Genomic DNA, 12,880 nt, shown 5'->3' with positions numbered 1-12,880 from the left:
TTTATTCTTTTTGATGCTATTGTAAATGGATTGTTTTCTTAATTTCTAATAGTTCATTATTAATGTATATAAACACAACAGATTTTTGTTAATTTTGTATCCTGCAACATTACTAAATTTATTTATTAGTTCTGACAGTTTTTTGGTGGAGTCTTTAGGGTTTTCTCCATAAAGTATCATGTCATCTGCAAATAGTCAGTTTTGCTTCCTCCTTTCCAATTTGGGTATCCTTTATTTCTTTTTCTTGCCTAGTTGCTGTGGCTAGGATTTCCAATAATATGTTGAATAAAAGTGGCAGAAGTGTGCATCCTTGTCTTCTTCCTGATTTTAGAGGAAATGCTTTCAGCTTTTCACCACTGAATATGATGTTAGCTGTGGGTTTATCGTATATGCCTTTGCTAGGTTGAGATACGTTCCCTCTATACCCACTTTGTCAACCCATCCTTGCATCCCTGGAATAAATTCTACTTGATTATAGTGTATGGTCCTTTTAATGTATTGTTGGATTCAGTTTGCTAATAATTTGTCAAGGATTTTTGCATCTGTGTTTATCAGGCATAGTAGCCTGTACATTTCTTTTTTTGTGGTGTTTCAGTATCAGGGTTATGTTGGCCTCATAAAATGAGTTTGGAAGTGTTTCCGCCTCTTCAGTTTTTTGAAATATGTTTGAGAAGGATAGGTATTAAATCTTCTTTAAGTATTTCGTAGAATTCACCATGAAGCTCTCTGGTCCTGGTCTTTTGTTTTTGGGGAGCTTTTTGATTACTGATTCAATCACATTACTAGTAATTGATCTATTCACATTTTTTCTTCATGATTCAGTTTTAGAAGATTGTGTGTTTCTCGGAATTTATGTATTTCTTCTAGGTTATCTGACTTGTTGGTGTATAATTGTTCGTAGTAGTCTCTTATGATACTTTGTATTTCTGTAGTGTCAGTTATAGGTTCTCTTTCATTTCTGATTTTATTTGGGCCCCTTCTCTTTTTTTCTTATTGAGTCTGACTAAAGGTTTGTTAATTTTGTTTATCTTTTCACAGAACCAGCTCTTAGTTTCATTGATCTTTTTTTTGTCTCCATTTCATTTATTCAGTATTTCTCATCTGACTTCTATTATTTCCTTCCTTCTTTGTTGGAAGTTTTTTCCTTTCAGCATATTTGAACATATCATGCCATCTCCTTCTGGACCACAAAGTTTCTGATGAAAAATCAGCTGATATTCTTATGGGGATTCCCTTGTCTGTAATTAGTTGTTTTTCTCTTGCTGCTTAAGATTCCCTCTTTACCTTTGACTTTTAACGTATTAATTATAATGTGTCTTGGTATGAATCTCCTTGGGTTCATTTTGTTTGGGACTCTTGGTTCTTGCTGGACCTGAATGTCTGTTTCCTTCACCAGGTTAGGGACATTTTTAGCCATTATTTCTTCAGATAAGTTTTCTGCCCCTTTCTTTCTCTGTCCTCCTTCTGGGACCCCTATAATGTGGGTGTTAGTGCCCCTTTCTCTCTCTTCTTCTGCGACCCCTTAACACCGATGATAGTACACTTGATGTTGTCCCACAGTTCCCTTAAACTGTCCTCATATTTTAAAAATATTTTTTCTCTTTGCTGTTCTGTTGGGGTGATTTCTGCTACCTTGTCTGCCAGGTCACTGATCTGTTCTTTTCTACCATCTAGTCTGCTGTTGATTCCCTCTAGTGTATTTTTCAGTTCAATTATTATAATCTTCAGCTGTGTGAGTTCTGTTTAGAACTTGCTTATATTCTGTCTCTTTCTTGAGTTTCTCACTGTGTTCGTTCATTCATCTTCCAAGTTTGGTGAGCATCTTTAGGACTATGACTTTGAATTCTTTATCGGATAAATCACTTACATCTGTTTCATTAAATATTTTTTCTGGGGTTTTATCTTGTTCCTTCATTTGGAACATGTTCCTCTGCTTCCTCATTTTGCTTGACTCTCTGTCTTTGTTTCTGTGTATTATGCAAAACAGTTACTGCCCCGTCTTGAAGGAGTGGCCCTGTGTGGGAGATGAACTGTATTTTTAACTTTTTCCTAGTTCTTGGTCATCTTATAAACTCTCTCTGTTTGTTTCACTCCCATGGAGTCTAGAAATGCAGTCCCACCCCCATCTGCCTGAGCCTGGTGCTCAAGGAGTGTCCCCTGTGTGGGCTACATGCGATTGTTGCCTCAGGTCATGTCCCGCGAGTGGCATGAGATGGGGTAGGCGTGGCTGCTCGTTGTCCATGTTTGTCAGTGCTGCACACAGGCAGTGCAGGGCCGTGGGGTAGGGGGTACTCACCCACCACCACTGTTAGCAACTTAGAGTGAGAGTGCAAAAAAGTGGCACCCACCAGTGCCATCAAGGTAGAGGGAATTTGTAAAAATGGCATCTGCCAGCATTCTGTCCCCAGAGAGAGTCCCAGCCAACTTCTGCCCCTCTGGTAGATGCTTTAAGATTAGCAAGTGAATCTCCTTCACATATGATCTGGGCTCTTTACAGACTGCTACTTGTTGCTTAGGAAAGAGATGTGGGCAGGAAATATAAATTTTTGTGATGATAATGTTAAAGCCATAATTAGTGAATATATTTATCCAAAGCTTTATGTAGAGTGAAAGAGAACTTGTGGGTGAATCCAGGGATTTGTTGAAGAGCTCTTTGAATATGGAAAAATAGATAAGAACCAGGTCAGTAATAGAAGTAAGTGTTAAAGTGATAGAAACCACCAGTAAGGAAAAGAACATTTCAAGGAGGGTGTGCTTATGCATTCGTGACAAGAAACACTAAAGTGCCATTGAATTGGTAACTGAGAGCTGTTGGTGACCTTGGCAAGAGTCATTTCAGTGGTGTCCTGAGACTCAGAGGCAGATTGCAGTACATTAAGGAGTCAGTGGGAGATTTTAAAGTAGAGATAATTTTTTGGAAGGTTTGCCAGTGAAGGAAAAGAAGAGGGTGGGAGCTAGAAGGGACCGTAGATGCAAAGGAGGGATGATGATGATGACGATGATGATTTTAATAATTAAAGCAGTTTGAGCACAATTACATGCAAAGGGGAAGATGTGGAAGGTACAAGGGGAGGCTGCAGTTGGAGAGGGTGGAAGCTAATGGCTTGGTGGTGACTCATGAACTGATGTGTGCTTGGCTGTTTTGTGTATAGGGGTGGCAATACTGCAGAGAAGCATCTGACTTTATGCCCCCTTCTATTCGTCAGACATCCTCATTGCCTCCCCCCTGGGCTTGAGGACCATCATTGGTGGAGAAGGAGAGAAGAAGAGAGATTTTGACTTTCTGTCTTGTATTGAGCTTCTCATCATTGATCAAGCTGACATTTACCTGATGCAGAACTGGGAGCATGTCTTGGTAATGCTGGTCATTAACATTTAGAGACAAGAAGCTCAGTGGTTTGAGTCTGAAATGGTTATTAAAGTCCAGATTAAAACTCAGCTTGGAAATGGAAATATTCCACATTTTCCAATTTGAAAACGGGAAATGTTGTCCCCTCTTCTACCCACAAGTTGGTCAGTAAAGTATCCAGAAAGATTAAAATTCTTGTCAACATTTTCAAATCTCCAGAAAAGATTTCTTCCCCTTAAAAGTTGCTTCTAGTAATAGACCAGTTTAGTGTGGTTGGTTGGTTGGTTGGTTGGTTGGTTGGTTGGTTGACTGATTGAAATCCCTCCTCACCAGGAATGTTTTTATCTAAAATAGTTCCTCCTATTTATGCTCGTTCTCTTTTGTTTGGTCTTCAGTGGAGATGGGAAAACATTGCTCATGATTTCTTAATTTGTGATGTTTTACAGAGAAACGTAAGATGTTTTTGTCCCCCTACTGTAATTTGTAGTATAATTTTTTTCTCCCTCTCAACATACTCTGCAATGTTTTGGGGTTTAGGATTGTGCTTTGGAACAATCCTCATCACAGAACTATAGGTTTATTTTTATAAGGCATGTGAGCATTTACCTTTTCTACAACCCCAGGACTTGGAGTAAGTTTGGGACAGATAAAGGGGAGTCCTTATTTATAAAGTAGGGAATAAACTTATGGTACTTGTGACCCTTCAATATACATTACAAGGTAAAAATATGATTAAAATAGAACAGGCATGTCGATGGTTGAGTCATCTTTATTTTGAGCAAAAGGCACATGTAGTCACTCAGGGAATTTTCTAACGTTTTGGGAACCAAGTCATGGAAGGACAGCAGCTCTGTTTTCCGTGTCATTTCCCTTCTTGTCCAAGTCCGGAACTGAGTTGCTTACAGAGTGACCAGAGTGGCATTTCAGAATTTCCTTGAAAAGAAATATTCTGTATAGGTCGCATCTTGATCCTTTTTGAGAGATCCACAAGGTGGCCAGTTTGAGCTTTTCTTCTTGTTCGCTTGACTCTGGGCAAGTCACTCACCCATCTGAGCCTGTTTTCTTGCTGTAATTTGGGAGATGATAGTATCTACTTCATGGGGTTAAATAAGATGATGGGCTTATAGAGAGGTTAGCAACGCCCAGCAGGTAAGTGTTCAATAAGTATTAATGGAGTATTACTTCTGCTCAAAGCAGTTGATGAGCCACATGAACCTACTGCCCTTGGACTCACATGGGGTGGACTTTTCTCGAGTGCGCATGTGGAACCTCAATAATCGGTCCAAGTACTATCGTCAGACGCTGCTGTTTGGGGCCCTGCAGGATGCCCAGATCAACTCTGTGTTCAACAAGTACTGCGTCAATGTGCAAGGCCAGGTGGGTTCTCTCCTTCTTTCTCTGAATTTTCATGAAGTATTGTGTATTGTTTGGGTCATGAGGCAGAAGGAGAGGACAGCATTTGGTCAACAATGGGGATAGCTCACTTCCTAATGTTCTCACTGACACCTGGCAGGTGGCTGTGAGGAACGTCCCGATGACAGGCTGCATCAGTCATGTCCTGGTGCAGCTCCCACATGTCTTCCCGAGGATGGAACCTGAAAACCTAGCTTCAGTGATTGATGCCAGGTACCCTCCCCTGTCCCATTGGATCCCTGGGGGTCACAGAGAGGGATTTTACTTGGGCATTCAAATTTAGAATTGTATTCCACGTTGGCTTTCTTAGTTACTGTTTACGAAATGAAATGAGATAACTGAATCCAATCATGCCATTGACAGAGGAGGACACTGAAGGCCAGAGAAATGGTGTGTTGTCCTAGTTCCAATAGTTCTCTGACTTACTTCACTCTGTATGACAGTCTCTATGTCCATCCACCTCACTACAAATAATTCAATTTCATTTCTTTTCATGGCTGAGTAATGGACGTTGACACTTTAGAAGATTACAGGCCAGTTACTTTGGGTGGTGTTTCCTGTCAGATTAGGTTAGGTTAGGTTTAGTTTATGCATCTTTGGCAGGAGCAGCATAGAAGCAATGCTGCGTCTTCCTCGCTGCATCTCTTCAAGCGGTGCATGATTTCCACCTGTCCCATCATTATGACACTAACTGACCACTTGTTTAAGGTGGTGCTTGCCAGACTTTTCCACTATAGAATCACTTATTCCCCCTTTATTAATTTATATTAATATTACAAGTATGGATTCTTCAGTTTGTATTCAGTGGGTTGTAATTGGTTATTATCGTTATTCCTTTAGATGCTTAAATGGTCTCTGATGTGGCCAGCAGGAACACCTTCAAGCTGGCTCCTGTGTCGTCTTGACACATCCCCCTTTAACTTGGGCATTTCTTTATTTTCTGACACTATAAGACATTCCAAGTTTGTCTTGTACTTTCCCTATTCCAGCCCTGCTTGCTTTAGTGGAAAATTATCTTAAAGCGAAGATTTGAGTGCTAAGTGTACCCAGTACTGTTGTGGAGCCACTGGTCCCAGGCCATCTCAGTGGTCAGAGTTTGGGAATATCTGCATGTGTGTATATGTATACACATACCTATGTGCCCATGACATCTAAATTTATTTCTGTATCCATATATTGAAAACCATGAATTTATACCTTACCTCCAATTTCAGACTAACAACACAGGGTTCCTTTTGTTTTCTCCCTTTCCAAACTTGTAACTCCCTTGTCAGATAGACATGTGGCTCCCATTAGGCTCAGTGGAACAACCCATATTGGTACAGATTTTCTTCCTCTTGGACATGCTTAAAATTGCTCATCAAAAAAAAAAGTGAAATCACTTTTGGGGTACTTTTCCTGCTAGATATTTAAATAGGCATTTTTATTTGTCTCTCAACATGGAGAGTAGAACTATTCATTCCATATATAGATGGGTTCCTAAAGTTTTGCAAATTTATAGGCTTAAGCCAGCCAAACTCATGGTACAAAGAACATTTTCTTAAATATATATTTTTAAAATGGAGTACAGTTGATTTACAATGTTGCATTAGTTTCAGGTGTACAGCAAAGCAAATCAGTTATACATGTATCCACTCTACAAAGAATTGTCTTATCCATAGAGTGCCCTGTGGTTATTGGCATATTTGTGCTGTGTTTACCATAGAGCCTGTGTATTATGAGAAAAGAAACGAGTTATTTGCCTAGTTCAGAGATATGAGGAAGAAGGGACTCTGATTACCCCCATCTTCTATTTCCATATTCTTTTCCCTGTGAATTGTAGCTAATTCATGGCTTTCATTATCACTATTCACAAGACTCTCAAATCTCCATCTTCTCTGGACCTCCACTCACATGTGAGCCTGGATTTCAAGTCTATGTATAGCCCCAGAAATACATGTCTTTTTTTTAAGCATCCCTACTGATTTTAATGCTAGCTTGTAGCCAGCTAACTGCTTCTCGCCTACAGAGAACACTGAGGGTTTCAAGTGCGAACCAAGCAGTATTGCTTCTGTTCCTGGCTCAGCACCTGGGAAAGAAGGTAAGCCTCAGCAGTGGCGCTGGCTCCTGAGTTGATTGCAAAGAGTTGACTTTTTGGAGTGGTTTCATCAAAAGCATGCCTTAACGTCAGGTCTCTCACACAAAATAAGGGAGAGAAGAGGGTCTACTGGACCACGGATAACAACACCTGAGCTGGAATTATACACAATCTTGATATTTCTTAGCAAGGCTCATCTTCAGCAAGCAAGTACCTATATAGTGCTGGTAGAAAACAGACAAAGGAATGGTCCCAATCCTGGGAAGAGGTAGAATTTTAAGGTAGGAAGAGGAACTTAACCAGAAAGTAAGAGTTTTAAACTTTTTTTTTTCTTCCCATAGTAATAACAACTTAGCACTTTTCTCTTTGAGGGGAAAAAAGCTTTGAGTCATGAATGCTTTCTGCAGCTGGCTGCACCATATGCAGTATTCAAAAGACAAGAACTAGCTAATCATAGAGAACCAGCGGCAGCTTAACAGCCCTCTGCTGGCTTCCAAAGGGCTTATAATTGAGTGCAGATGGTCCCGGCAGGATGGGTATGAATCCCTGCTGACTCCTCACATCCCAGAGGGCCAAGGGGGGCTCATGAAGCCTCCCAGCCCTGATTGTGCCCTCGTGGGAGCCACTGAGGAAGGAGGGGAGGCAGGTGGTGTGAGAGCCTGCTGGCTGCCTCCTGCCCAGCCTTCCCTTGGCTGTGTGGACAGATCTTCAGGCTGCAGAGTGTAGCTTTGATGAGTCTAGGGTCTCAAGATTATAGAAGTCCTGGGGTAAGGGAGCAGGGTTGGGGGTTCTTTATACTCATTGGAAGAGCCTCATCGTGTAACCTGCAGGTGGCTGCAGGGCGCCAGAGCCTCACGGAGGAGGGGTGTGGTGGGCACTGCACAGACTGCTGCTTTCAGGGAGCATCCTCCTGGGGGTGGGGCCCTCACAGCCGGCCCGGCCTCTCCTTCCCATCTCTTTCCCAGCTTCTCTCTTTAAAGGAGTCATGGTAGTCATCCTTGCACCATTCACAAAAAGCTTTTCTGGCTTTTCTAGCTAAACAATTCTAAACAAATTTCAGTCTCATTCAAAAAAAGAACTTTTCTAGCTAAGTAGAATTCTAAACAAATTTCAGTCTGCTTTTAATACCAGAGTCAGTGAATTGGGAGTAGATACACAGATAATCCAAGATTCATGTAGTCTTTGGAGGGAGAAAGAGAGAATGAACCTACCACGTCTAGCTGACAGCACAAGGTGCATTTCTTTCTAAAGACTTGTATTTCTTCCTCTTATACCATATGCTCTAGCCAGAGCTGCAGTAAAATTCTATGTATTTTATGTCCTGTTTCTGAGCTGAACACGCGTTCCTATCCCCTCATCGATTGCCTTGTTTCTGTGAGGACCCTCCTTTCTTCAGATGTGGGAAGGAGTTCTCTCTGCATTGCTTGCATTTCGGTATAATTCCTGGATTTGCCTTTCACCTCTGGCCACGTTGCCATCATTCCTGTGGGAGGTGAGAGCATGAGAAAGAACAGAGGTCTGGACGTCAATCAAACGGGCTGGCTGTCTCAATAGTTAAGAGTCCTATGCGCCAAAGGAGTCAGGGCTGAGACTGGATTGCTACAAGGCTTGCTCGCCCTGCACAGAGAAATCTGAACCTGGTGGGCAGCTCCACCTAGGTGTCACCCTCACTGCTGGGCGGAACACCTGCACTTGCTTGTCCTCCTGGCTCCCACAGTGGGCGGGGCATGGCACAGGCCGGGCCAAGTTGTCATGGTCTTCAGGCTTGGGCCTCTGCAGCTGGCTGGGACTGGTGGGAGCTGTAGCCTCAGCTGACAAGGGCAAAGAAGGCAGTCTTTGCTGCTTGGCTGATTTGGAAGCTGTGCCGAATTCCTGCCCATCTGTTCTCCCAACTGAGCCAAGGCCAAAGCTGTCTAGCTCTTGCCAACCCAGGGAATGACATGGAGCCCTGTGTCCTGCAGCCCTCATTCTCACTGCACCCTGCAGCCCCTCTCATCTGTCAGTTTGACTCCCCACAGAGATGGCCCTGGGCTCACAGCTGCTGTTTGCCCACAGATGTTCATGGATTTCTGCCTTTTGTGTTCATCATTTTTCAAAACCGGCCCTGAGCTGGGTGCTGACACCAACATTACCACCAACCCACTGTGGCTCTGTGCAGGTCCTCCTGGCCACCTCTCAGCTTTCTCATCTTTAGAAAGCGGGGTACAATCTCCACTATCCTGACAGAGGGACATGAGAGAAAGTAGAAGAGACTGCTGTTGTTTGCCCTGTACTCGCCTCCTACTTCCCTAGTAAGAGGACCCTGGATTTTATTGGGTGACAAAGTGCCCAGTCCCCCTTGCGGTAGGGTGTGGCCAGGGAAAAGAGCACTAACCTTGGGGCAGACTCTTAGGAGAGCTCTTTGAAACTGGTAGGAACACCACTTTTTCCTCTTGTTCTTCCCTTTTTCCTGCCTGCAACACAGAAGTGATGGTGGAGCCAAAGGGCAGAAGGAGCCTGGCTCTCAGGTCATATCCTGAAGCTGCATCCCAGCTCTGCATGGTCTCTCTTCACACTTTTCTGTGAAAACCTAAATCCCTCATTTGTTTCAGCCACTGAGGCCAGGCAGTATTGTTGGCCTCAGGCTGTATTGCCAAGTCCTAACGGCTACAGAGGACAAAAATGGGATCACAAGTCCTGAAGTCCAAAGGCTCTGCCTATTCTTTCTTCTTTCTTCTTGTCTCTGCAGGAACCAGCATAGAGACTGTGCTTCAAGGTTGACGCCTGGCCATTTGGTGACAGTGCGGAGTGAGCGCTAAGACGTGTCTGGCTTTGTGCCATCACTTCCGTCATCTCCAACCCAACTGGATCTGTAAGAATGAGGGAGGACATATGTCTCCTCATAGGGTTTATGGAAACTGATGGTGGCAGAAAAATAACTGGCAAGAAAACAGACTTCAATTCTCTGAAAGTTGGCGACCACCTGTTTTTCATTTCTTCAGGTGTATTTCAAAGCAAAACTAGGAAATGGGTCCAGATCCCCAGTTTGGCAGCAACTTAGAGGTCTTGTGGTCCAATCTGCTGCTTGACCCCTGAGTCGCCTATAGGTTGTCTCTGAGAGGGAGATCAGCTCAGTGCGTCGTGACCACCTAGAGGGGTGGGAGGGAGAAGCAAGAGGGAGGGGATATGGGGATATATGTATATGAATAGCTAATTCACTTTGTCATACAGCAGAAACTAACACAACATTGTAAAGCAATTGTACTCCAATAAAGATGTTAAAAATAAAAACAGGACTATCATACAGAGTGAAGTAAGTCAGAAAGAGAAAAACAAATATATATTAACATATGTGGAATCTAGAAAAATGGTATAGATGATCTTATGTGCAAAGCAGAAATAGAGACACGGATGTAGAGAACAAATGTATGGTTCCAAGGGAGAAGGGGTGGTGGTGGGATGAATTGGGAGATTGGCATTGACATATATACACTATTTTTTTAATACTTTTTTAAACATCTTTATTGGAGTATAATTGCTTTACAATGGTGTGTTAGTTTCTGCTGTATAACAAAGTGAATCAGCTGTATGTATACATATATCCCCATAGCTCCTCCCTCTTGCGTCTCCCTCCCACCCTCCCTATCCCACCCCTCTAGGTGGTCTCGAAGCACCGAGCTGATGTCCCTGTGCTATGCGGCTGCTTCCCACTAGCTATCTGTTTTACACTTGGTAGTGTATATATGTCCATGCCACTCTCTCACTTCATCCCAGCTTACCCTTCCCCCTCCCCATGTCCTCAAGTCCATTCTCTATGCCTGTGTCTTTATTCCTGTCCTGCCCCTAGGTTCTTCAGAACCATTTAAAAAATTTTTTTTTCTAGATTCCATATATATGTGTTAGCATACGGTATTTGTTTTACTCTTTCTGACTTACTTCACTCTGTATGAGTCTCTAGGTCCATCCACCTCACTACAAATAACTCAGTTTCGTTTCTTTTTATGGCTGAGTAATATTCCATTGGACATATATACACTATTAATACTATGTATAAAATAGATAACTAATGAGAACATACTGTATAGCACAAGGAACTCTACTCATTGCTGTGTGGTGACCTAAATGGGAAGAAAATCCAAAAAAGGAGATATATGTACATGTATAGCCGATTCACTTTACTGTACAGCAGATACTAACACAACATTGTAAAGCAACTATATGCCAATAAAAATTCATTAAAAAAAATAACAGGATCTGAACCCAGGTAGTATGATTCCCCCAAACCCACATTGTTTTTCACTAGTTGATGCTTCTCTAAAACAAAAACAAAAAAGCACTCAATAGATTGTAGCTATTATTATTACTACCCCTTTAAAAGGAGAGATCTGAAATTGTTGAACTCTTAAAAAGACAGAGGATTATAATGCTTTCTTGGTGGTGGTAGCCTTGTTATAAACAAACACTAAGTTGTTTTGTATGCCATCCTTCTGGATTGTATGACATTCTAAAGGGCGGTCTAGGCTTCTGAGAAGCTTAATGCCTCATATAGCAGATGATTATTGAAGGCATATTTTTAACTTGTTTGCTCTCTGTTTATCCTTGGTCCATCGAGCTTTACCCAGGGAAATTAAATTCTTAATATCAGGCCAAATAAAAATTAAGAAGATACCTTTTCTTGAAACATGCACCTACACGGAAAAGCAGCATAACAGTGTTTAAAATCATGGACACTGAAGCAAGGCTTCAGGCCTGGGTTCAAATCTTTGCTTTGCTACTTTCTAGTGATTTTTATGAAATTCCTTTAACTCTCTGTGTCTCAGCAGCCACATCTGTAAAATGGGCTTATGGTAATAGTAATACCTGTCTCTAGAGTTGTTATAATAATTAAGTTACTTAATCCATGCAGGGTACTTAGAACTGCTTGGCACATAGTCACTGCTCAGTCAGTCTGAACTAGTATTACATACAGACCTTCCGTCCCACAGCACAAAGCTAAAAGAAAACAAAGGAAAGTCGTGGGGCATCAACTTCTGTTTTGGGTTATTCTTGTCTATAAGCCTTATTCTTTTTAAGTGAGTGAAAAAGAAATTTTGAGAGAGAGGGCTTCAGAAAATAGCTGTGGGGATTTTACTCAGCAAATTCCAGGGCTTAAGGACAAGGAAGTGTGACATTTTAATGAGTTATAAACACCAGGTGGTGCTGTAAACAAGCTCAGTAACAGGCTCTTCACCTCCCCTCTGGCTGCCTCTGGGCTGCCACTGCCCTGTGCCCTCTTGAGCTGAAGAGACCCAGAAACCCAAGCCTCTTTTTCTCTTCTTCTTCTTTTTGAAACAATTCCAACACATAGGAAATGTGAAAATTCAAAGACAGTTACAAAAACTTGTGGTATAATTTAATTGTTTATAAGTTAACCCCTTTTAAAAATGAGTCCACAAATAACATGTTTATTTCAGGAAACAGTTTGTATAGAGCAGTGTACATTATGTTTTAAGAAATGGAAAATCACTACTAGGTGCAATCCATAATTAAACTCACAGATAACTGTTAAAAATTAACATTTTAAACACCCCAAATTATAATAACTTGATGAATAACTTCCTTTGGGAATCCAACCAAATTTGTACGTATGAGGCCCAAGTCAAATGGTCCCCTGCTTCCCCTTCACCAAGCTCTGGCTACACCTTTTGTGCAGAGAAAAGACTGGGCACATGACTTGGAATTCTGGTTGCTTGTCTGAACCTTCATTATAGGGGGGGGGGGTCAGAGTTTTCCTCATAGAGAAAACTGCTGGGTACTTTCCTAGCCTCTTATCCACCCACCTCTTCCAGGCCTGGCTTGTCACTCACTACCTTCTTGAGACTATCCATTTCCATACCTGCCCCAGAGCAGATGCCCTCCTAACACTTCCTCCCTCTTTGGTCCTCCTCTTGGGAATAGTATTTCCCAGACCAAAAGATAGCAGGAGGCCATGGGGAAAGAGAAGTAAGTTAATATTTATTGAACACCTACTATGGGCCAGGAACTGTCCTGGGTGCTTCATCTGCATCATCTCATAACAACCG

At 42.1% G+C, this 12,880-nt stretch overlaps 1 protein-coding gene across 4 annotated transcripts; it reads left to right on the top strand.

Moving 5' to 3' along the window:
* The first annotated feature begins 269 nt into the window (after positions 1-269).
* LOC308609978 (U3 small nucleolar RNA-associated protein 25 homolog) lies at positions 270-10,332 on the top strand. 4 transcript variants are annotated; one of them, XR_014014384.1, is made up of 5 exons: positions 276-3,355; positions 4,544-4,726; positions 4,863-4,975; positions 6,771-6,842; positions 9,568-10,332. XR_014014384.1 is itself a non-coding variant. In XM_081259255.1 (4 exons), exons 1-4 carry the CDS (start codon positions 3,332-3,334, stop codon positions 6,778-6,780), a joined length of 330 nt encoding a protein of 109 aa, XP_081115381.1. In that variant the 5' UTR covers positions 276-3,331; the 3' UTR covers positions 6,781-7,946. The 4 variants fall into 4 exon arrangements, 3 of the variants coding, with proteins under 3 accessions (XP_081115380.1, XP_081115379.1, XP_081115381.1); XM_081259255.1 differs by lacking the exon at positions 9,568-10,332 and having other exon boundaries at positions 6,771-7,946; XM_081259254.1 differs by lacking the exons at positions 6,771-6,842; positions 9,568-10,332 and having other exon boundaries at positions 270-3,355; positions 4,547-4,726; positions 4,863-5,122.
* Positions 10,333-12,880: the final 2,548 nt, after the last annotated feature.

The sequence above is a fragment of the Mesoplodon bidens genome, assembly GCF_964165515.1.
Source record: "Mesoplodon bidens genome assembly, contig: HAP1_SCAFFOLD_423, whole genome shotgun sequence".
In the NCBI taxonomy this organism is placed as follows: Eukaryota; Metazoa; Chordata; class Mammalia; order Artiodactyla; family Ziphiidae; genus Mesoplodon; species Mesoplodon bidens.
Note: the sequence above shows the minus strand (reverse complement) of the source record. Positions and strands in the feature narration are given on the sequence as shown.